The sequence below is a fragment of the Musca domestica genome, unplaced genomic scaffold (assembly GCF_030504385.1).
Source record: "Musca domestica strain aabys unplaced genomic scaffold, Musca_domestica.polishedcontigs.V.1.1 44, whole genome shotgun sequence".
Lineage (NCBI taxonomy): Eukaryota > Metazoa > Arthropoda > Insecta > Diptera > Muscidae > Musca > Musca domestica.
The window spans coordinates 5,991,379-6,018,220 of record NW_026712334.1 but is presented as its reverse complement, the minus strand read 5'-3'; the positions used below and the strand labels follow the sequence as shown (position 1 = coordinate 6,018,220).

Below are 26,842 nucleotides of genomic sequence, written 5' to 3'. Positions count from 1 at the left end.
TAGTGCTTGAAGTTTAGTACCATGGTTGCTATTCATGTGTAGCCTCATCATTTGAAGGCTGAATATTACAAAATTTGGTATTGGTCGAAAGAATAGAATTTAAAACTTGAAATTTGATATATATGTCGCTGTTGGTATATGAGGTTGAGATTTGGTTGTGGTTTCGGAAATGCGTCCTATATTTGTACGAAAAGTACTAAGTGATAATAAGTTCCAGTTTGGGTGAGGGGGTTGAAATATATTTTCGAAATTTTGATATTGAGGTTTTTGTTGATATCTGGAATCGAGATGTGTAGTTGGTTCCTGAAGTGTGTGTTATAATTGTACAAAACCGGTACTTAATTTGGTCTTTGTTGAAGGGATAAAGCAGGAGTCCCAATATCCTGAAATTTGGTATCGAGGCCTCTGTTGGTATCTGATGTCGGAATTTGGTGGTGGTTTCGGAAATATGTATTATTATTGTTCGAAAAGTATTTAGTGGTACTAAATTGAATATTGGGTGAAAGGATAGAACCTGAATAACAAAATTTTATATTAAGGTCTCTGTTGCTATTTAGAGGTGGTACTATAATCGTACGAAAAATAATAAATTAAACTAACTTTGGATCACTCTTGGTGTCTAGAATTTAGAGATGTGAATTGTTTGTTTTTTTTCATATCCTTACTAAATTTGGTATTGGGTAAATGTTTCTAGGGTTTACATATGGAGACGTTGAAATAGTTTTCTGCAAAAAATTGAATGTGGATCCATTGTGCAATGGTTTACTTATATCCTCATCGGTAGACTTCAAAATGAAAGATTTTGAAATTTTTTTAAGTCTAACAGATAAACATTTTTTTATTATTCTTTTCGAAGCTACAAAAACTTGAATAACATATAAAACCTTGAAAGTCTGAAAATTTAGTTCGATGTATAAGGTTGTGACTTCATTTATTTTGAACTGAAAGAATTTTAAATTTTAGTACTAAAAAGGCCTAACATAAACTGTTGGAACGAATCTAAAATGTTAAGCTGGACTTTTCGCTGACTAAGTAGCGGGCCCTTGCCTGTTATGATTTCAATCCTAACTTTCTTGAACTAACCAAGTTCCACAATTGGTTGCAGATATGAAACAATTCATACCTGCCATCAAATGCTAAATTTGGTGTGGCACAAAGTCCAAACTACAGTAGAATACACTCTCCTTGCGAACAATGGAAGGATATATTCTTTTGACTCCAACCCGTATAAAATACATCCCTAGTTTATGACACACCATCTCTGGTGAATGCATAAATCCAAAAGCAAAACAAAACTGTTGATAAACATAAAAATATAGAATAAATTAGTTTAGTTTCATTTTTTTTCAAGTAGCCGAATGAGGATACAAAAGTAATGGGTAAATGTTTAATGTTACTTAGGGCAAAGTCGTCTAACAAAGCCACCAACCGACAACAACAACTATTGCTACTTCTCTGCTCTGCCAGTTAGCCAACTAACTGCCTAGCTACTAGAAAATACATTGACATTTTTATTTTGTATTGAAGCGGAGGAACACCTCCTCCGCCTAAGACCACCAATCGTTGATGCCTGAACTTATGAGGTCCAGGGTGTAAGTGTGTATGCTTGTGGTCGGAAACTGTCAATGATGTCGGACAAATTAAGTTAACGTTGTAACGACCAAGTAATAACAATCTGATTTGGTATTTGTTAGCATTACAGATTTTTGTAGTTGTTCTTCTTGTTGTTGTTTGTTTGCATGTTTGTATATGTGTGTGTGTGTGTGTTTATGGGGTTTAGGGTTGCAATTATTATTCTTCGAAAGAAGAATTTAAAAAACAATTTAAAGGCAACATAATTACTTTGGCCGGGTTCTGGACGATTTAATGCCAAACTTTAACAATTAATTTTAAATGGACCATTTTGCCATTTTGTGTCAATTAATGTGAAAAATTTAATTACAAAATTTCAGGAAGAAATTGAGATAATTGATTTCAAGAATAGTATAATGTTTTTGCAGATAACGACAGAGGATACATGATGATAAGGAAGCTAAAATGTTTTTCTAGGAAATTTAATTTAATTTAAAGGTCTAAATAAATGGAAGTCCTTAATTTATCTCGATTGATTTGAATATAGAAGTTCAAAAAGTTTTTGGAAGAACTCTATTGAAATTGGTGAGAATAGGTTCAAATTGGGATATAGCTCTCGTATATATCTTCGTCTGATTTCGGTTTAATTGTGCACCAAATTGCTAATATCTGTCCAAATGACCTGCATTTTGGCACATCCGACTGGATTTATCCTAGAAACAAGTATGTCAAACCTGGTGAAAATCGGTTCAGATGTAGCTATGGCTCCCATATTCAGGGTGAAATAAAAAAAACTGAAACAAAGTCGATCGTCATAATTTTTACATTTTTTTTTTAAATTTTATTGAATGAAAGCAAAAAACCTGGTGAAAATCGGTTCAGAAGTAGCTATAGCTTCCATATTCAGGGTGAGTTAAAAAAACTGAAACAAAGTCGAACAACAAAATTTTTACATTTTTTTTTTTAAATTTTATTGAATGAAAGCAAAAAATGTCGACAATAGCATCAAAGAATAAGTTTAGATTTGTTCGAATTGGTCACCTTTGGAACGAATTATGGCCTTCAAATGGCTAATGAAACCGTCACACGCTGCCCGAATGTTGCTCTGCGGTATTTTCGTCCATTCCCGGCGAAGCGCTTGATTGAGGTGATCGAAACATAGGTATTTTTTGGTGCCAACCTTGCTTCCAAAAATACTCCAGACACAATAGTCCAACTGATTGGTATCCGGAGATTTTGGTGGTCATTGTGCGCTGGAAATGAACAGAGGAACCTCATTTTGTAACCATTCTTGGGTGGCGCTTGCTGAGTGCGATGGTCCTGAGTCCTGTTGGAATGTCCAAGGTCTGCGGCGAAAATGTTTGCGTTCCTTTTGACCTCTTTGGCATGTAAACACGATCATTTTGTTTGTTTACAAACTGCTGGACAACGAATGTTTTCTCATCGGAGCCACCAAATCAAATTAGGCAGTTCACCACTTTCGGCCAAGCGAAGCAACTCTTTAGCTCTTTTGAGTCTATGTTCATTCTCTTGTGGTGTAAGTTCTTGCGTTTTTTGGGATTTCAATGGCTTCACCCCAAGCTCATTTTTCAATATTTGCCGAATGAAATATTGCGATATGTTCAGCTCACGAGCGATTTTTCGGCTACTGCGATGCGGGGTTTCGATCAAGTCGCTTCTTTACTTTTCGAACCATTTCTGCTGATGTTGCTGTTTTCTTCCGTCCACTTCCTTGACGTTAGGTTACGCTACCAGTATCACGGAAACGAGCGATGGTACGAGATACGAAAGATTTATTCACATTTAAATGCTGGAGTGCTCTAACGTGGCTATCGTTGTGGTTTTCCAGCCAAATATAAAGAAATAATGCTATCAGCTTGAATTCAATCACGAATAACATCTTTTCTGAAAAAATCTCACCAAAATGTTTTTGTACACTTCTAAAAAATATAATGAGCTATCACTGGAATACTTTTAATAGCTGTCGGACGAGTGGCTTAGAAATTACAGCAGTCTGAAGTTGGTTGCAGTTTTTTCATATCAGCCCAAATTGCACAGTTTTTTTATATTCAACCGAATTTTGCATTTGGTGAAACTCGGCCCGTTATATCTATTAGTGCAATAAATAATTTTTAATGTTATTTGGTATTAGAGGTACAAAAGCCTCCGTCAAATTTGTTGAAAATTCGATTCAGAGTTGGATATTGTTCCCAAATTACGACTACTCTAAAGCCATGATACGCATTCAAATAAGGTTCATAGTTTTTTGTTCCGGGAGATCTACTATATACCCATAGTCGGTCATATTATCGGCCCGTCCGGCTTTTGACCTTTCCTTACTGTTTTCTTATAACAAATATTTTAACTCAATTAATTTTCCCTTTTTTGTATCGTTGCAGGTAATTTGCATTTGAATTAAAAGTTTAAAAATACGCCAAAGGTAAGCTAATAAAAATAGCTGATACGAGCTGACAATTTTTTTTTGCGTCCTGAAGATGCTGGAAGATTCAAATAGAAATGATAAATTATTAAACAAAATAATAATTGTCCTGTTTTTGAAAAGCCTATTGACAATCAATGAGATACAAATATATTTTCAATAAATCTGTATGTACTAGTTTCATAGCCCAAACTCTCGACTTTTAACAAATTAAAAGTCAATCGAACTACGACAGTGATCTAAAGGGAGACTATAAAATCTTATAAAAATGTGTAAATTTTTGCACTTGATTTTAGAGGTTTGGTATAAATCTATGATGTCCTCTGGTTGGACTTCCAATAAGTTATACAATTACTTTGAAAAATTTGAACTTTTTTCTCGATTTTCGGAGGTTTCGATTTTTGAAGTTTCAACCAAATGTGATATTCCATATAATTCATATGAGATTTTAAACTTTTTTTTAAAAATGTACAATTTTTAGGTCAGTACCAGAAGCAGAAGGATCATGTAGTACATTTTCAAAAAAAAAAAAAAAAATTGTAAACCTTAATTTCGTCCTCTTTTCAAAAAATCGTTAAAAACTCTATTTAAACGAGACCGTAACAAGTCAAAAGTTTCTTCAAAATTATTTGTCATAAAATACTACTATAGTTCTCATAATACACGAAAGCTGTAAATCTTGCCTAAAAAACATTTTTTTCCTTCTATAATAATGGTTTGTCGGAGTATTGTGCCTAAACACACATGAAGTAGGCCTTTAACCCTAACATGTGTTTTTAATATTTGTTAATTTCTGGTGTTTAGACTGGTGATTAAGATTTCTGATGGTCTCTGCGATCTATTGTTAAATTTTTATAATAATTTCTTAGAGTATTTGTACTTGTACTCGATCAAAAGACACCAACCGTTATCTAAAATTAGTACCCTTTAGTACTTTTTTAGTACACATTTGTAAAACCACTACCAGATCTCCATATAAGACCTAATATCAAATTTCTTGATTCCAGCTCACCCAACACCCAATTTAGTATCATTTACTACTATTAGTATAATTTTAGTACTCATTTGCAAAACCGTTCTATACAATAATCCCAGGCACCAACAGTCAACGCAATATAAAACTTCACGGCTCGAGCTCTATCCCTTCACCCAACACCAAAATTTAATTAATTTTGAAACTTTTCAAACAACTATAGTAAACGTTTCTAAAACAACCTCAATATCAAATTACGGGATTCCAGCTCTATTCCTTCACTTAATACCAAATTTAGTACCACTTAGTACTTTTCGGACAATTATAATACATAATTCCAAAACCACCATATCTTAACCACAGACACCAAGAGTGGCATCTATATTAGGATTTCCAGTCTATGCCTTCGCCAATACCAAATTTAGTACCATTTAGTACTTTTCGTGCAATTACAGTACACATTTCAAAAACCACCTCCATAATCAATTCCAGATACCAAGAGAAACCTCAACCTCAAATTTGAGGATTCCAGCCCTATTCCTTCGCCCAATACCAAATTAAGTACCATTTAGCACTTTTAGTACAACTGTAGGACACATTTTCAAACCACCATCAAATCTCAAACGCAGATACCATCAGTAATCTATGTATTAAATTTCAGAATTTTATCTATATCTATGTGGTACAATATTTGGTATTGAGTGAAGACCAAATATTGTACCACATAGAACTTTTCGTACAATTATAGTGCACATTTCCAAAATCATTTTCATATCCCAATTCCAAATACCAATAGAGACTTCAATATCAAATTTGAGGATCATTTCACTCAGTACCAAATTTAGCACCACTTAGTACTTTTCGGACAAGTATAGTATATATTTCCAAACCCACCTTCATCTCTTAGCTAACAGACACTAACAGTGACATATATATTAAACTTCAGAATTTCACCTCTCTTCCTTCAATCGACCTCAAATTTAGTACTTTTCGTAAAATTATAGTACGCTTACCTCAGATTTCAATATCAAATTTCGGGATTCCTGCCCTATCTCTTCACTCAATACCAGATTTAGTACCACTTAGTGCTTTTCGTTCAAATATAGGACGCAACCACCACCAAATCTCAAACACATATATCCAAATTTAGTACCATTTAGTACACATAAGTAAGAATTGCCAAAACTATCAAAATACCTGATTCCTATAATGCAATAGTAATCTTATTTCCAAATTTCAGCATTCCAGCTTTATCTAAATTTAGTACCATTTATATAGGAGGCAACCACCACCAAATCTCAAACACATATATCCAAATTTAGTACCATTTAATACACATAAGTAAGAATTTCCAAAACTATCTATACACCTAATTCCTATAATGCAATAGTAATTTTATTTCCAAATTTCAGCATTCCAGCTCTATCTAAATTTAGTACCATTTAGTACTTTTCGTGCACATAAGAACAAATTTCGAAAGCTACTTCCATATCACAACCCTACAATCCAATGTTAATTTTAAATTTCACAATTTCTGCTCCATCTGTTCCTCCGAATTCAAATAGTACCAAATTTAGTTAGGATTCCAACTCCATCTATTCCTCCAAATTCAAATTGTACCAAATATAGTACGTTTAGTACTTTTCGTATACATGAGTACATACTTCCAAAACTACTTCCTTACATCGACCTTACTCCTCAACATTGATTCCTATTCCAAATTTCTACTTTTTAGCTGTAACCGTTCATGTAGTACATTTTAGTACTTTTCGAACACACGTAGTTTCCGAAAACCCTTTGGTAAATCCATCATACATCAGTTTCCCTCATTCCAAATTTAAGAGTCCCAACTCTATCAGTTCTTGAAAAGGTGCAATATTTAGTACTTTTCGGACCGTTCTAGTACGAATTTTCAAAAACCCAGCCGTATCTGACACCAAGAGTGATCCTAACACAAAATGTTAAAATTTTATCTTCAGCAGGTTCGTTAATTATGCCAGTCAGTCAATTACTTTACTCTTTCATTAATATAGAATAACATTTCGATATTCTTTCAAGGAAATTCTTTGAGCCAATTTATCTTTTTGCATCTTCGACTGTTGGGTCTTTAAAAATCCACCATTTGCATTCCAATATTTAAGTATTTCAAATGAAATATAAGTCCCCTTCAAATATATTTCATATTCTTCCCAGAGTTTTTTTTTGCAGTATCTTCGGAAAACGTTTCCCTAATCCAATATGTTCTGTTGCTCTGGTTACAGACAATTATTCAGCTCCTCAACTCCATGGTTCCAGCTTAAATTTCTTCGAATTTCATTTAAATATGTCAAAATATCTTCCGTTGGCACACACACATATTGTTACACATACACATCTTCATATATCTTCTTACGGATATCTTCTGTTCCATCTTGTGTTCTTATTTAATTTTAAATCCATTTAGTAGATTTAATTACACTTGTTGTCTATTCACAAGTAAATTAAGTTTGCAACAGAGATGGTGAACAACAAAAACAACAACAGTAGCAACAACAAAAAACCTCAACTGATAACTCTTTCTAAATTGTGGTCTATGTTAAAACAATCCCACATGAATATATCAAACGAACAAAAACAAAAAACAAAAAAAAAGAACAGTAACAACAGCAACAACAAAAAGAGAACTTTAATTTAATTTGTACTCCTCCCACCACAAACATTTTGAAACAGCAACAAGAACAGCAAGCTAGCACAAAAAATCATGCAAAATATGCCGCCAAACGTTCGTTGATGGTATGGCGGCCTTGTTCACTGACTGACTGTGTGAAGCCTTAATGTAGGCAACAGTTTTTTGCTGATGTTGCTGCTGCTGCTAAAGTTTAGTGATACTCTTGCAACACTCAGTGAAAGTGCCAGTGTGTGTGTGTGTATGTGTCAGCGAGTGTCGATGTGTGCATACAGTAGTAATTGTTTGTTGGTAGTGGTAGTAGTTTAGACCAAAAGTGTTTTACATTATGCACAATCACACACACATCATATGCAAACTGGCTGACTGACACCCACTCATACATTAACAGCAACAACAACATACATACATCCGTTTGACATTAAAGTTGCCACATACATCAATGTAGGATGGAGGGGCAGCCAGACTGAAAACGTGTATGTGTATGTCATGCTCTGAGTGTGTTACAATTAATTGTTATCTATATATAACACTACGCTATAGCAACAACACATTGCCATAAAGCAAAAAGCAGCAACAGCAACAATAACAACTTTTAATTTCATTATTTCGTTTTTTTTGTAGGGAAAACAGAGCCCAGAGCAGTCTCTCCCTTCCTTTCGGCTTGTCTGAGTTTTGCAGAAGCCAGAACCATAATTGATTGCAGATGTTCTTATTTGGTTTAGTTATGGAATTTCTGGCAAAAGAAAAAAAAAACAATTTAGGCCACGAATTTGTTAAGTTGTAGCTGCTGCTTTTCTTTCTGTGAGCCCCCATTAAAGTCCACTAATTCATTTGCTGAATTGTACCCTATACGGCAAGGTGGTTTAGGGTTTTTAGGGGATTGGATCAAAAAGTAAGATGAAAGTAGTGAAATAATTCAGAATCAACGCCTAAACGAAACGGCTTAAGCTAGAATTTAGTAATTTATCATGAGGACCAGTCTTGGTGCGTAGGAGCCTGGGTTTTTGGAAATTCGTACTGAAAGGGTACGAAAAATACTAAAATTTACTTAAAATTTAATATTTGGATTGGACAATCGGAATGAGCTAGAATTCTGAAATTTGGAATGCGAGTCACTAATGGAGTACAGGATTGGTGTACCAAAGGGTTTTCGAAAATTCGAAGTGAACGAATAAAGCCAACATTTTGAAATTTAGAATGAAAATCAAGGTTGGAAAGTAAGTTTGATGTACAAAGGTGGTTTCAGAAATGTTTGCTAAGTGCCCGAACTGTACTAAATGGTACTCAATTTTGAACAGTTTAGGGTAAACGAATGAAGCTGAAAATTTGAAATACTGTATTGGGGTCCCTGTTGGTGGTTGGTTTGCGATAGGGGGGTAATTTTGGAAATGTGTACCACAAGTGCACGAAAAATACTAAATAGTGCTATATTTGGTACAATTTGGTATTGGGTGAAACGATAGTGTTTTATATCTAAAATTTTGTGAAGCCTGAACATAGGAAGGTGGTTTGGGAAATGTTTACTATAATTGTACGAGAAGTACTGAATGGTACTATATTTCGCATTGGTTATGGGGATAGAGATACAATTCTGAAATTTGATATTATATAAGATAAGTAATGTTATCTGCGTTTGAGATTTAGCGGTGGTATATAAATGCGTCCTATATTTTGTACGAAAAGTACTAAATGTTATTAAATTTGGTATTGGATGAAGGGATACGGCTGGAATCCTTAAATTTGATATATTTGTCGCTGTTGATTTCTGTGGATAAGCTATGGAGGGGGTTTTGAAATGCGTATTGTATTTGTACGAAAAGTACTAAACAGTACTAAATTTGTCATTGAGAGAATGATTCGAGTTGGAATACCGAATTTTGTTATTGAGGTCACTTGGTCTCTAGGTTTTAGATATGGAGACGGCCAATTTTTATTATGAAAAGAAGTTGAAATAGTCCAATTTTTTCTTGTTGCAAAATTGTCAGGCTTAATCCCTTTATTGTTGTTTTTTTTTATAAAAACAACGATTGTTTATTTATTAATTTTTTCTTAAAAAATTCAGGAAAAAAATAACTTGTAAAAGCCTTCGTGAAAAATTTACGTTTGGAGCTTTAAAAGTCCTTGAGAAAAGTTCTATAAACCCTACGAGCTCAAGAAGTTTTAAAAGTCCAGTCATTAGAAGTAGCTCTATTAAAACATCAGCCTTTTTTGAAAGTTCTCTAACAGCCATTTTCTCAAAAATTCATGTCGTAAGTCCTTGGCATGTCTAAAAGTCCTTGTCAAAATTCCTTTAAAAAATCTACATTTTCAGTTCTAAAAGTCCTCTAACAGTCCTTAAAAATTCTCAAAAATCCACATTAAGAACTGAAAGTCCTAGGCAAAATTCTTCTAAATTCACTTTGAGAATACTCCACGAAAATTTATTCTGGGAACCCCACGTTGAAAGCTATAGCAGTCCTTGTCGAATTTCCTTAAGAAAAAAAAAACACGTTTAGAGCATTTGATGTACTTGGCAACATACTACTTAAAGTAGACACAATTCAAAATTCTTCTTAAAAAATTTATATTTAGACACCTGAACATTTTCTAACAGGCTTTGAATAATTATTCTTGAAAATCCGCATTAAGAGCTCGGACATCCTTGGCAAAGTTCCTTAAACAACCGGGATTAATTCTGCAAAGTTCTTATTTAAAAATGCACGTTTTTTGAGTTCTAAAAGTCATTGAAAAAGTCTTCTCATAAATGTACCCTTAGATTCATAAAAGTCCTTAGAGTTACATCTGACGATCTTTTAAAAACTCTCTTTAAAGTCCACGTTTCGAGTTCTAGAAGTTCTCGGAAAAAATCCAAGTTGGTATCTCTGAAAGTCTTTAAAATAAAAACACGAATGGAGTCATAAAATCCTTGACAAAAATTGTTAGAAAAAATCAAATCTGGTACCTCTTACAAACTTTAGAAAACCCAAGTTAGAGTTTTAAAGCTGTCAACGTCCTTGATAAAAAGTCGTTTTAAAAACCAACAATAAAAAGCTCTAAAAGCCCTTGAATAAAATCTTATTGAAAATAAACGTCCCTTTTATAGATCCATCTTTATAATAGTCCTTAGACAAAAAACCCACCTCTGACAAACTTTTTTAGAGTCCTAAAATCCTTTGAAAAATCCCTAAAAATCACTTTGGTGCGTTTAACAATCTATAAAAAACCCCATGCCTAAAGTCCTAAAATTATCAAAAAAGGCCCTGAAAAAAGTCAACGTTGGTACCTCTGACGGCCTATTAAAATCTCTTCTTAAAATTCACAATTAGGGTCCTAAAATTCTTCAGGAAAAATAAACATTGGTACATCTAATAATCATTGTAGAACCCCTGCTTAGAAAAAATTAATGCTGCTAGATTTGACAGTATTTTAAAAAAACTGTTTTTAAAGTCCACGTTTCGAGTCCTAAAAGTTCTCGGAAAGAATCCAAGTTGGTACCTTTGACCCACTTTTAGAGCCCTAAAATCCTTGAAAAGAGTTTTTAGACAAACTTAAAGTTGGTACCTTTTACAGTCTTTTAGAAACCCACGTTTGGAGTCCTGAAAGTCCTCAGCAAAAATCGAAGTTGACAATCGTTTAAAAAACCCACGTTTAGGGCCCTTAAATCCTGGAAAAAAGTTTTTAGACAAAATTAAAATTGGAACCTCTGACAGTTTTTATTAACCCACGTTTAGAGTCATAAAAGTCTTCAGAAATAGAATCGAAATCAATGTTCGTACCTCTGACAGTCTTAAAAAAACCCACGTATAGAGTCCCAAAATCCTTGAAAAAGTTTTTTGAAAAAAATCAAGTCTTGTACCTCTGACAGTTTTTTTAAAAAAACTGCTTCAAAGTCCACGTTGGTTCCTGATGAACTTTAAAAGCCCAAGTAAAAAATTCTAAAATCCTTGAAAAAAATTCTATTGAAAAAATCCAAAATCTCTGACAGTCTTTAAAAAACTCTTTTTAGAACCCACGTTAAGAGTCCTAAAAGTCCTCAATAAAGCTCAACGTTGTTACCTCTGACAGTCGTTGCTATTTTTCCTAAAAAATCACATTAAGAGCTGTGAGACTTGAAAAAATGTTAACTTAAAACAGCATATAGATTTAAAAAAAAAACAACACGTTTAAAGATCTAAAAGTCCTCACATCTCTTTTCAGGGTTTTGAAAATACTCTCTTCACAAAAGAACGGTTTGCATTTTGGGTTTCCAAAAATGTTCAATACAAGTTAAAAGAAATCACTGATGTAAAATTTGGAATTTTCCAATTCATAATCATAACTGATCATAACTTAGCTATCGTTTAGGGCATTTGCACAATTCCTACTTGTTTTATATCCGCTTTATTCAATCCATCCCCAAAAAATTTAAACAATTTGCACTGCCTGTAATGTAAACAAGTAGGGTATGACACAGTCGCCTAAATTCCTCTCCATTCTAATCGCCTTTGCCCACATTCCACATGCATCTCTTTAATGACCCACCATATGGTTTTGCGGTGGCACACTTTTTTTTTACTTTTGGTCTGGTTTTTGGCTCGTGCCAGTCAGTGATGATCACTGGCTAATTTGTTTGGTTTTCAACACAACAACAATAACAACAAGTAATTTTAGTTTTTGTTGCCTCTTTGGTTTTTTTTTTGGCACATCTTACCACAATTATTGCCTTTGGTCACAAATGGGCGTATCGTCGGATCCCATATGAATATATAATACAGCGACAGCATAATGGCGGCCAACGAGACGCACAGCACATAGACGGCAACCGTTAAGATGCGAATGACCTTACGATTGCCCTGCGGCTGATAGCAGCGACTAATTGTTTCCGTAGGCGGCAGTTTGACTTTTTCCTCTAACGAGCCCACTTTGGAATTCATGTTGGCTGACTGACTGGCTGGGTGACTGTGTCGATGCTATTATGCTAATGTCAGAGGGTGTTGCGCGCTCTCGTCCCACGTTTCACTTTTGAACACTTGTTGTAATGTATTTAAAAATAATTTATCGTTTTCAATTAGCTTTTGGTTTGTAATATAACTAAAATTCTGTTTAAAATAATTTCCATTGACGTTTGACGATATTTTTTTTTTTTATTTTTTAAATAATTTTATTTTTATTTTTGATATGTTAAATTGCTTTGCTTTTCAATATTTTTTTTAAGTTGTTATAGAAATAAATGCATTGAATTTCTTTTTGTTGTTTTTTTTTTGGTTCACTTAAAAATATTTCTCGTAATTTATTTTTGTGTTTTTTTTATTGTCGTTGATTGAAATGTTTTCTTTTTCGGTTTTATTTCCTTTTTTTGGTGGAAAACAATTCTGGCGTTACATTTTATTTCTTTTCATTTGTTTCTGTTTATATTTTTTGCTGTTGTTTTGGTAATATTAAATTTTGTTGCCTTTCAATATTTGCATTGCATGCTTTTCCATTTAAAAAAATTGCCGTTAACCGTTCCTGTTGTTGTGGCCGTGGTGCCACACGTTTCGTTTCGTTTTCTTTGCGAGCCGACAACCAACCGTCTCCGTGTGCAACTGCATTTGTAATGATTCGTCGTCTGTTGGGCCAAAGTTATCCGTTTTGTTGTGAATGTTTTGCTCCATTCGTCCACGCGGATATGTGGCTCGCTCAGAACTTAGCACAACACACTTCGTGTCCGGTGAGCGCAAATGTTGCAAAGAGTTGAAACTCTTTGATTATGCTCTCTCTTTTTCGTTCGCAATTCTCTTATAACTTCTCCAGCAGTTACTACAACTTTATAACAATTATTGAAAATTGGCTTTCACTCTTTCTCTCTGTTCCTTGAGACTCATACCACTCACTCTCTTGCAACATGTGTTGAGCACTGTAAAGAAATTTTTCTAACATTTTCATTCTCTTCTTTTAGCTTTTGATGAATTGGCCACAGTAATTAGTAAGGCAGCCCAAAAAACCACCCACACAATGGAAAGTAACAGTATTCGGCTCAGAGCCCCGGAGCTTCACCGATTTTTTCTCATAGGGAAAAATGTAAACTCGAAGCTTCAGCGATTTTATTTTCTAAAGGGAAAAAATGAAGACTCGAGGTCTCACCAAATTTTCCCATAGAGAATTTTTTTTTTTTGGAAGAAAAAAAAATGGAGACATAAGGCCTCATTGATTAGATAGCTCTATATTAAATTTCGGGATTCCATCTCTATCCGTTCTCCCAATTTAGTACCGCTTAGTACTTTTGGAACAATTATAGTACACATTTCCAAAACCACCTCAATATCCTAACCACAGACAGAAACAGTGCCCATCTACATCAAATTTCAGGATTTTACTTCTACCAAATTGAGTACTTTTCGTACAATTTCTGTACACATTTCATCAATCACCTACATATCTCAATTCCAGATACCAACAGAGACCTCAATATCATATATCGGGTCTCCAGCTCTATTCCTTCACCTAATACTTTTCGAACATTTATGGTACACAGTTCCAAAACCAGCAGACTCCAACAGTAACAGTCATATCAAAATTTCAGGATTCCAGCTCCCTTCCCAATACCAAATTTAGTACTTTTCGTACAATTTTGGTACATATTTCAAAACCACCTATATATATGAAACTTACTTTCCAACCGAAATACTCAAATTACTAAATTTCAAGTTTTTAGCTCTATCCTTTCTCATAATACCGAAAGGTACAATTTTAGAACTTTTCATAATCTTAATGTTCGAATTTCCAAAAATCCTTCATTACGTCTATCCTGCATTCCATCAGTGACTCTCATTCCAAATGTCAGAATTCTAGATCATTCCAATTGTCCCATACAAATTATTCAATACACACTAAGAATGACCCTCGTTTCAAATTTCATGATTTTGGCTTCAGCCGTTTAGTCTGGCGTTAATTCTAGATCAGTCAGTCAGTTATTTCACTAGTCTTTATATTAGGAAAAAATTGAGACCCGAGTTCTCAAAAAAAAAAAAAAATATTTCCAACAGGAAAAAATCTAGACCCGAGGTCCCTGTTAGTTTTCTTATTAGAGAGGAAGAAAATTATGACCACCCCTAAATACTGTGCCATCTAATGTTCTCCCTCTCCATTACCACCTGTATTACAAAATACTTTGTTTTTTATTGTTTTCCCCGTTTTGTTTTTATTTTATGGAGTCGAACACTCTTCTCATTGTGTGTGTTTGTGTTCATCTCGTTCTAAGTAGATTTTGTTTTGTTATTGCTTTTGTTGCCTCTAAGAGCAACCGACGAGTTGTAGGTAGAATTGGTACTTCTCTCACACTCTTATCGTCTCACACTTTCCAGCTGCTCTTCATACAACGACATAGCGGATAATGATTTGATATGGAAATTAGTGTGTTCTTGTGTGTTTGTTTTGTTTTTGGTAGGGGAGTGGGTGGAGTGCATTCCTTTGATGGCATTCTCTCACTCTCCCGCACTCTTCTGCTCATCGCACTTAGTTGCAAGTTGTGCAGTTGTGAGTGTCTGATTGTTTGTGAGTTTGGGTGATTTTTTTTTTTTAATTTCTAAAGAATTTTTTTTTTGTTTGTCTATCTGTCGGCCGTTTTGACGTTTTGTAATTGTTGTTATTGTCGAATATTTTTTTTTGGCTTTATTACAAGCACACGCCACACGAATGTTGTGGGTGGTGTGTTAGTGCGATGCTGCTAATGACGCTGATGATTTTTAGGTGTTGATGTTGATATGTTTTTCGGTCTGCATTTGAATGATTTCCATTCATATTTTTCTTGACATTTGAAATGAAAATATTTTCACCGTTAGACGGTTTTGCGTATTTTATTTTCAGTTTTGTTTTTGTTTTTTTTTTTTCAAAATATATATTTTTTCCTTTTGGATTTGAGTAAATATTTTGCTCTCATTGAATGTAAACAAATTTCCATTGAATGGTCTGGTCATAGTCAGACGTCTTAGTGCTGTGGGTGAATTTTTCGTTGTTATTTGTTGAAACCATAAATTAAAAGATCAGCAGATTTTCATTTCTCATCAAAGAATTTCCATTAATTGTTAATGAAAATTTCAAATATTTATACAAAAAGAGAAGAAAAAAATGTTTTATTTAGAAACCAGATGTTTGTCTAATTGTTATTGACAAACAAATATTTCGAATGAAGAATTCCACTTGCCGCCTAAGTGAGGAAGGAAGGAAATGAAAAATTATATTTACACTAAGTCGAAAGATGTCGTAAATAAGAATCTTTTAAAGGAAATGCGGTTGTAGACACATTTTTTTTGTGGAAATTGATTTTGATCTGTTGTGGTTAAGTTGTCTATCGATTTAAGACATTTTAGAGGTTTTCTATAGAAGGGGTTACATGATAAGACAATTCACATACAGACTGCTGCCACTTCTAAGCCACTCGTCCGACAGCTGTTAAAATTATTCCAGTAACAGATCTGTATACAGGATGAAATAAAATATTGCAATAAAGTCAAAGGCCATAATTTTTACATTTTATTGAATGAAAGCAAAAAATGTCGGAAATTTTAGAATATGTTTAGATTTGTTCGAATTGGTCACCTTTGGCACGAAATATGGCCTTCAAACGACCAATGAAACCGTCACACGCTGCTCGAATGTTGCTCTGAGGTATTTTGATCCATTCCCGGCGAAACACCTGCTTGAGGTGATCGACACTTCGGTATTTTTTAGTGCTAACCTTGCTTTCTAAATTCTCCAGACACAATAGTCCAACGGATTGGTATTCGGAGATTTTGGTGGCCATTGTGCGCTGAAAAAGAAGTGAGGAACCTCATTTTGTAACCATTTTTGGGTGGTGCGTGCTGAGTGCGATGGTGTCCTGTTAGATTGTCCAAGGTGCCAAAATGTTTGCGTGACCAAGGCTTTAATACACCCTCCAGAATATTTTTCGCGATAATATGCGGCATCTATTCTGATGCCATGGTCGATAAATATGAGCGTAAAGCGACCATCGGCCTGAGTTCTAATGGCCAACCGAAGGTGCACATTTTCAGCTGACGTTTTTGGCAAGTAAACACGATCATTTCGTTTGTTTACAAACAGCTGGACAACGAATGTTTTCTCATTAGAGAAAACCAAATTCGGCAGTTCACCATTTTCGGCCAAGCAAAGCAACTCTTTAGATCTTTTGAGACTATTTTCTTTTTGGAATTTCAATGGCTTAACCCCGAGCTCATTTTTCAGCGGTTCAGCGGTTTTTGAGTCTATAAAATACAAACAAACAATCAAAGGTACAAACATGTTCTTCTTTTATAGATATAGATTTAAATCTTAGTGGTAAAGATTACATATGTGTAAGGTCTGAAAATAGAGCTGATTTTCTTATTCCATATTCTTTTTCACCACAGCAAACGTATGCCATAGTATATCGTTATGTTCACATTTACTGTCCCTTATTGGATTGGCGAATTGAGCCTGGTGGCGTATGATAAATGCTCATACGTCACCCTGTTTGCAATTTACTTAATATCTTTCTCTTTTTCTAAGCGAAAGAAAATATATTCATGGAGATTTTAAGAATGGAGATGATCAGTTGAAGAAGTGCACCTTCAGTTGGCCACCAGAACTCAAGCGCCGGCCATGGTGATGGTGTGGGCCGCCATAATAGCCGATGGTTGTTCTCTGCTCGTATTAAACGACCGTGGCAGAGGAATAAATGCTGAATATTATCGCGAAAATATTCTGGAGGGTGTATTAGAGCCTTGGGCACGCAAACATTTTGGGCGGAGATCTTGGACATTCCAACAGGACTCAGCGCCATTGCACTCAGCACGCGCCACCCAAGAATGGTTACAAAATGAGGTTCCTCGCTTAATTTCCAAGCGCCATCAAAATATCCGGATACCAATCCGTTGGACTATTGTGTCTGGAGTATTTTTGGAAAGCAAGTGCCGAATCACCTCAATCACCTAAGTGTCGATCACCTCAATCAAGCGCTTCGCCGGGAATGGGCCAAAATACCGCAGAGCAACATTCGGGCAGCGTGTGATGGTTTCATTGGCCGTTTGAATGTTATATTTCGTGCCAAAGGTAACCAACTCGAACAAATCTAAACTTATTCTAAAATCTGATGCTATTTCCGACATTATTTACTTTCATTCAATAAAATTAAAAAAAATTGCGAAAATTATGGCGTTTGATTTTGTTGCAGTTTTTATACCCTCCACCATACTATGGAGGTTATATTAAGTTTGTTATTCCGTTTGTAACTCCTCGAAATACTCATGTCAGACTCAACAAAGTATATATATATTCTTGATCAGCGTAAAATTCTAAGTCGATACGGCCATGTCCGCCTGTTGCATTCACGCTTTCTTTCGAACGAATTGAGATAGAAGGCTAAAATTTTGCAAATATGTTTATTTTTCCAGTAGACAGGATAAGTTCGTAAATGGACCATGTAGGTCCACGTTTTCATATAGCCCCCATATAATGGTACCAGTACCGGTATTCACCGGAATTGTTTCAAATTACGTGTTTAGAGTTCGTTATTTAAACTACAGTCTGTGATAGAAAATTGTCTATGCAGGTCCAGGTCTTCGTATAGGCACCATATATCAGTACCTCCCTATATTCGGTATGTTGACGAGTTTAGGTACAATACCCACCGAAATTGTTTGAGATGTCGTATTTGAAGTTCGAATTGGATGCTATAGCCTGTGACAGAAAATTGTCTATGCAGGTCTAGGTCTTCGGACAGCTCCGATATATCAGTACCTCCCTATATACGATATTTTGATGATTTAAGCTACATTATTCACCGTTTAATATGGTAATGACTTATGTGCAAACAATGCCTATGTAGGTCCACGTCGTATAGACCCCAATATAACGGCTATATTTGGTATTTTTAAAAATTTTACAGAATTTTTTTGCGCTTTTAATTTTTGAAAATTTCCGAACTCGTATCAAATGGTGGAGGGTATTCAAAGTTCGGCCTGGCCGAACTTACTGCTTTTTAACTTGTTTTATCTCACCCTGTATATCTGCGAACCCTGGTACCTCACTCACAAGGGGTCACAATTTTCAATACTTTTATCTGTCATAACTTGCGAAACAAATCAGCGATTCTTCGAACCATTTCTGCTGATGTTGCTGTTTTCTTCCGTCCACTTCCTTGACGTCGGGCTACGATACCAGTCACTACCAATCGCGGTAACGAGCGATGGTATGAGACACAAAAGATGGAGTGCTCTAACGATAGCCACATGTGTTTTTCCAGCCAAATATAAAGAAATCACACTATCACGCTTGAATTCCATCGCGGATAACTTTTTTTTTCTGGAAAATTCTCACCAAAATGCTTTTGTACGCTTGTAAACAATATTATGAGCTGTCACTGGAGTAATTTTAACAGCTGTCGGATGAGTGGCTTAGAAATGACAACAGTGTGAAGTTGGTTGCAGTTTTTTTATCTTACCCTCTAGCCTGGCTGAGGGTATAAAAATTAGAATAATGGTTTGAAATTTTGGTATTAGTTCGAACATTGTATACTACTCAAGAATTTCACATTAAGGTCATTTACATTGAAATATTGGAATATTATGTCTACTGTTCCCAAAAATGCAAGAGAATAATCCCCCCATTCTGTATCCTTTCAATTCCACAAGAATTACCAAAAAAGGCTACAATAATAATTTGATTAATCAATTACATTATCAATTCCCCAAAAGACAAGTTCAGTTCAGTTGAGTTTTATTTTACAACACAACAATTGCGAACATACAATTGTTGGCATTTCCATTGCTGCCATTTATTTAAACAATCGTTCCTCATCCGCTCCCCCCACTCATCAACTAACAATCATAAAAAACGATTTACATAAAAATTGGGAATTATTTGATATATTTTTTTTAATATTTTTTTAATCTTGCCATTGGTATTATATTCCCTCTTTCATTTGTTGTCGAATATAAAGTAAACAAATGCAAATGAAACAACAGCAATAGCGAAAAAGAGAAACAACAACTTTTATTCCATATTCCTCTGGTTCCATATTCCTCTGGTTTTTCATTATTCCAAACTGTTCAATCAACTTTAAAATATGCTGAGAGTGGCGTAATTGATCAATTTGAATAACATTTTCTGGGCGAGGGAGGGACAAAGAGAGCACTGGGCGGAAAGGGATGAAACAAAAATGGGGAGCAGACCGTTAACATTGAGTTGTTTAAATTTGGAGAAGAAGAGCTTACTTTCAAAAAAAAAAAAAAAAAAAAAAAAAATTATACCCACTTAAAAACTTGTACACACAAATTTTCAAACGAACATCGCATGTATTTGACAGCCAGATTCGTTGATTAGAAAATGCATTCGATTTAATTTCTGCCAGCTATGTAATTTTCTGTTTTTGTTTTCAAAATTGTTTTCAAATTTCTATTCATTATTGTTTGGCTGTGTTCTGTTCTGTTTGTGTCGCTTGCTTTTAAGTTTTTCGGGGTTTTTGTTTTAAATCCTCTTCCATTTCCTACTCATCCTCCTCCCATTGTTGTTATTCACTAGTTGTACTTTTGTTGTTATTGTTGTTGTTGTTGGAAATGCATTTGTAATGAAACTGAATAAAACTTTTATGTTTTAAATGTCGCATCCTTTACATTTCACATTTGTTTGAGTTGAGTTGCTGTTGGTGTTGTTCATTTTGTGAAAGATATTGCAATTGTTCAAAAATTTTTCGTTGATGCATCCGAAATGATGAACAGTGTTCGGAGGGCATGAAAAATAACCCACATTTGGGGAAAATTGGGTACAGAAATAGCCAAATGTTTTAAAAAGAATTCGAAATGATTGTACCGAAAACCCTTGATAACAATATGATAAATGAAAATATAAGATTCTGCCCTCGATATCATTTGAAAATAAAAAAACATATAAAAGTAATACAATTATAACGAATTTAAAAATTCACGAATAAAAGAAAACAATTAAAAAACCAGTAAAGAAAGTCCTAAAGTCGGGCGGGGCCGATTTTATGATACCCTACACCACTTTGCTAATTTAGTTGAGCTGCGCATAACAATTAAAAGTTTTTATGGGAGAATTCAATCATACACACTATGATTATTATTATAATTTAAAGTTCAAAGAACTAAATATGCCGAAGCATTTGTATCTTTTAAATTCGGAGTTGTATTGCCCATTTGGTGCACAATTAATCTGAAATCGGATAAAAATATATATGGGAGCTATATCCAAATCTGAACCGATCTCGATAAAATTTGGTAAAGATATTTCTGAGCTGTATTTGATATATTTCCTGAATATCGTTGTTACGGAGTGCATATTACGGCTGTGGGTAACAAATATAACAAATCGGATGAAGAGTATATATGGGAGCTATAGCTATATCTGAACCGATCTTCACCAAATTTGGCATACTAGCTTCTAGACTCAATTCGGTCGTATGTGCCAAATTCCACCCTATTTGGGCAAATATTAGACGTTGGTGCACAATAAAAGGTAAATCGGACGAAGTTATATATGGGAGCTATATCCAAATCTGAACCGATCTCGATAAAATTTAGCAAATATATTTCTGAGCTGTATTTGATATATTTCCCCAAATATTGTTGTTGCATAGTGCATATTACGGCGGCGGTGGACAAAAATAACAAATCGGATGAACAATATATATGGGAGCTATAGCTATATCTGAACCGATTTCGATCAAATTTGGCATACTTATTTTCAGGCCTAAATGCAAAATTCCATACTATTCGGGCTGATATTACACGTTTGGTGCACAATAAAAAGCAAATCGGACGAAGATATATATGGGAGCTATATCTAAATTTTGACCGATTATCTCCAATTTCAATAGGGTTCGTCCCTGGGCCAAACAAATGATTTGTGCAAAATTTCATCTGGATAGGGCAATAAATGCGAACTGTACTTTGTTTACAAAAATACATGGACAGACGGACGGACGGACTGACATGCATAAATCAACTCAGAAAGTGATTCTATGCAGATCATGAAAAGGAACTATGGGTCTATCTCGTTTCCTTTTGTCTGTTACATACAAATGCACAAAGACATAATACCCTGACCACCTTGTGGTGTAGGGTATAAATATCAGTCGGTTTTGCCGACAGATGTGTACCTGCCAATGTTCGATTATTTAAATATATTTTCACTTTTGTTATAATTATTCACATTGTTCACCCTCTATGGAATAGATTCTAAATAAATGGGCCAATTTCGTATCGACCCTAAATATATATAATATAAAGGGTGAGATAAAAAAACAAATTTCAGACTGCTGTCATTTCTAAGCCACTCGTCATTATATTGTTTACAAGCGTACAAAAGCATTTTAGTGAGAATTTTCCAGAAAAAAAAGTTATTCGTGATGGAATTCAATCGTGATAGTGTGATTTCTTTATATTTGGCTGGAAAACCACAAGTGGCTACCGTTAGAGCACTCCAACATTTAAATGTGAATAAATCTTTTGTGTTTCGTACCATCGCTCGTTACCGTGATACTGGTAGCGTAGCCCGATGTCAAGGAAGTGGACGGAAGAAAACAGCAACATCAGCAGAAATGGTTCGAAAGGAAAGAAGCGACTTGATCAAAGCCGTCGCAGTGACCGAAAAATGGCTCGTGAGCTGAACATATCGCAATATTATATTCGGCAATTATTGAAAATGGGCTTGCAAGAACTTATACCGCAACAGAATGAAAATAGACTCAAAAGAGCTAAAGAGCTGCTTCGCATGGCCGAAAGTGGTGAACTGCCGAAATTGGGTTTCTTCGATGAGAAAACATTCGTTGTCCAGCAGTTTGTAAACAAACAAAATGATTGTGTTTACTTGCCAAAGAGGTCAGCTGAAAATGTGCACCTTCGGTTGGCCACCAGAACTCAAGCGGCGGCAATGATGATGGTGTGGGCCGCCTTAACAGCCGATGGTCGCTCTCCGCTCGTATTAATCGACTGTGGCATCAGAATAAATGCCGAATATTATCGCGAAAATATTTCGGAGGGTGTATCAAAGCTTTGGGCACGCAAACATTTTGGCCTCAGACCTTAGAATTCCAACAGAACTCAGTACCATCGCACTCCAACCACTCAGGAATGGTTACAAAATGAGGTTTCTCGCTTCATTTCCAACGCACAATTGCCGCCAAAATCTCCGGATAGCAATCCGTTGGACTATTGTGTCTGGAGTATTTTGGAAAACAAGTTTGGCACTAAAAAATACCAAAGTGTCGATCACCTCAAGCAAGTGCTTCGCCGGCAATGAGCCAAAATACCACAGAACAACATTCGGGCAGCGTGTGACGGTTTCATTGGCCGTGGGCCGCAGAAGCAGAAGTGGGCCGATATAGTTACTCTTCACATCTGACAATTGGGCAATACAAATATTTGGATGTGTGTAATTTGTAGACAATCGGAATCTTACATCACATTTTATAAGATTTATAATTATTATGTACTTTATGGAGTGGACCGATATTATCCATTTTCGCACCTCACCTAGAACTGATGCAAATATAAGGATTTGCAAAGTCGGAGTAAACTCGGAATATCCTTTCTCTTTCTGCGCAGTAAAATATTTCTTTAGAACATTTAAACTTTTTGTGAGGGAGGTACCAGAAGGAATGGACCGATATTGCCCACCTCCGAAGTCGATCTAAGTTTGATAATAATACAACGATGTACCAAGTTTGATACTCACTTCGAGAGTTATTGTGCGTACCAGCCAGCCAGACAGACGGACGGACAGACGGATATCGCTTGATCGACTCCAAATGCCTTGAAACGATTTGGTTCAAAGATACCTAGGGTCTAAAACCGTCACACGTTGTCCGAATGTTGCTCTGCGGTATTTTTTCTCATTTCCGGCGAAGCGCTTGCTTGAGGTGATCGACACTTTGGTATTTTTTAGTTCCAACTTTGCTTTCGAAAATACTCCAGCCACAATAGTCCAACGGATTGGTATCCAGTGATTTTGGTGGCCATTGTGCGCCGGGAACGAAGCGATGAACCCCATTTTGTTACCATTCTTGGGTGGCGCGTGCTGAGTGCAATGGTGCTGAGTATTGTTGGAATGCCCAAAGTGTTTGCGTGCCCATCGCTTTAATACACCTTCCAGAATATTCGACATTTATTCTGATGCCACGGTCGATTAATACGAGGGGAGAGCGACGACCATCGGCTGTTGTGGCGGCCCACACCATCACCATAGCCGGCGCTTGGTACGATGGTACGAGACACAAACGATTTATTCACATTTAAATGCTGGAGTGCTCTAACGATAGCCACTTGTAAAAATTTCCGGCACTTTGTAAAAATTACCTAATGAAAGTTACCATTATATCCGCTATTGTCCTTCTTTCTATTTTTTTAACAAATTCATAATTAAAGCCCCAACTGTCGTTCCAAAAATATTTTTGAAAATCCACTCTTATATCGTTGGCCCATTTTTCAAAATATCTACTAGCCCCTTCCCCCATTGGATATATTCCTATTCTCTATTAATCATTACCCCAAATATATGTCCCGAAAAGCACCGTGACCCCTACACCAAAATTCTTTTCCGGCACTTTGTAAAAATTGTCCGATGAAAGTCACCATTAAATGGAACACCACAAGTTGAATGATGTGGTGAGGTATGGGTGGAGGATGGCTGGCTGGCTGGAGGATGAACATCGGTTGAACAATATGTATGTAGCTGGTAAGGTAATATAAAACGTATCGGCTATGAGAACGTAGGATAATGTAAACAATTTTGTTGCTGTTGTTGTTGTTGTTGCTGCTGGTGCGATCGCATGAAATGAAATAAATGAATAATAGCACTCAGCGGAAGTTTTTAACAAAATGTAAACAACAAATTGTATGCAGTTGTTGGGGCTGATGGTGCTGCCGCCACTGCCAGTGATGTGGATGCTGATGATGCTGTCTTGCCTTGCGTTGCAGTCCAACACAAGAGAGCAATTAAAAAAATTGTCCATTTCCCTTTTCACTTTTCTACGACATATTGATGTACGCCCCCCCAAACGACTGAGGGTACGGTACGGAGGTAGAAATGGATCATTGTTGTTGTTGTTGTTTTCCCACAAATTCGTTTTTTTTGAGGAAAATTGATAGTTTTTACTTTTTTTAGTTGGCAGCATAAAGTTTGGTTTCATCAATGAGTTTTCGTTTTTTTTATTTCCAGCTGGCCATCATTTTTACTTATGACCCTACGACTGTCCATAAGGAAATAATGATAAAATAGTTTAGTTTTGTTTTTTTCTCTTTCTCTCTCTCTTTAAATGCAATGTTAAGTTTGTCTGATGATTCTTTGGTTGGAGTGTACATGTGTATGTTATGTGCATATGTGTGCGTGTTTTTGGTCTTTGTGGTTTACTGCATGTCGAAATTTTATAAATTACTTGAAATTGTTGCCATTGTAACCATAGTTACCAAATGGTTATAGGATACACTTGTCGACAGATTTTTAAAGAAATTATATTCAAGAATCATTGGGGCCACAGGCGTGGATTTTTAAAGAAATTATATTCAAGGATCATTAGGGCCACAGGCGTGGATTTTTAAAGAAATTATATTCAAGGATCATTAGGGCCACCGGCGTGGATTTTTAAAGAAATTATATTCAAGGATCATTAGGGCCACAGGCGTGGATTTTTAAAGAAATTATATTCAAGGATCATTATGGCCACAGGCGTGGTTTTTTAAAAGAAATTATATTCAAGGATCATTAGGGCCACAGGCGTGGATTTTTAAAGAAATTATATTCAAGGATCATTATGGCCACAGGCGTGGATTTTTAAAGAAATTACATTCAAGGATCTTTGGGGCCACAGGCGTGGATTTTTAAAGAAATTACATTCAAGGATCATTAGGGCCACAGGCGTGGATTTTTAAAGAAATTATATTCAAGGATCATTAGGGCCACAGGCGTGGATTTTTAAAGAAATTATATTCAAGGATCATTAGGGCCACAGGCGTGGATTTTTAAAGAAATTATATTCAAGTATCATTAGGGCCACAGGCGTGGATTTTTAAAGAAATTATATTCAAGGATCATTAGGGCCACAGGCGTGGATTTTTAAAGAAATTATATTCAAGGATCATTAGGGCCACAGGCGTGGATTTTTAAAGAAATTATATTCAAGGATCATTAGGGCCACAGGCGTGGATTTTTAAAGAAATTATATTCAAGGATCATTAGGGCCACAGGCGTGGATTTTTAAAGAAATTATATTCAAGGATCATTAGGGCCACAGGCGTGGATTTTTAAAGAAATTATATTCAAGGATCATTAGGGCCACAGGCGTGGATTTTTAAAGAAATTATATTCAAGGATCATTAGGGCCACAGGCGTGGATTTTTAAAGAAATTATATTTAAGGATCATTAGGGCCACAGGCGTGGATTTTTTAAGAAATTATATTCAAGGATCATTAGGGCCACAGGCGTGGATTTTTAAAGAAATTATATTCAAGGATCATTATGGCCACAGGCGTGGTTTTTTAAAAGAAATTATATTCAAGGATCATTAGGGCCACAGGCGTGGATTTTTAAAGAAATTATATTCAAGGATCATTATGGCCACAGGCGTGGATTTTTAAAGAAATTACATTCAAGGATCTTTGGGGCCACAGGCGTGGATTTTTAAAGAAATTACATTCAAGGATCATTAGGGCCACAGGCGTGGATTTTTAAAGAAATTATATTCAAGGATCATTAGGGCCACAGGCGTGGATTTTTAAAGAAATTATATTCAAGGATCATTAGGGCCACAGGCGTGGATTTTTAAAGAAATTATATTCAAGGATCATTAGGGCCACAGGCGTGGATTTTTAAAGAAATTATATTCAAGGATCATTAGGGCCACAGGCGTGGATTTTTAAAGAAATTATATTCAAGGATCATTAGGGCCACAGGCGTGGATTTTTAAAGAAATTATATTCAAGTATCATTAGGGCCACAGGCGTGGATTTTTAAAGAAATTATATTCAAGGATCATTAGGGCCACAGGCGTGGATTTTTAAAGAAATTATATTCAAGGATCATTAGGGCCACAGGCGTGGATTTTTAAAGAAATTATATTCAAGGATCATTAGGGCCACAGGCGTGGATTTTTAAAGAAATTATATTCAAGGATCATTAGGGCCACAGGCGTGGATTTTTAAAGAAATTATATTCAAGGATCATTAGGGCCACAGGCGTGGATTTTTAAAGAAATTATAT

The 26,842-nt window shown here is 35.4% G+C and overlaps 1 protein-coding gene across 1 annotated transcript in view; it reads right to left on the bottom strand.

Annotated features, from left to right (window-relative positions):
* Positions 1-13,376, bottom strand: part of LOC101895993 (uncharacterized) — a 30,076-nt gene extending 16,700 nt beyond the window's left edge. Inside the window, exon 1 of the mRNA XM_005176784.4 lies at positions 12,323-13,376. Within this exon, the coding sequence (XP_005176841.1) occupies positions 12,323-12,545 (223 nt within the window). The 5' untranslated portion in view covers positions 12,546-13,376. The remainder of the gene's footprint in view (positions 1-12,322) is intronic.
* Positions 13,377-26,842: the final 13,466 nt, after the last annotated feature.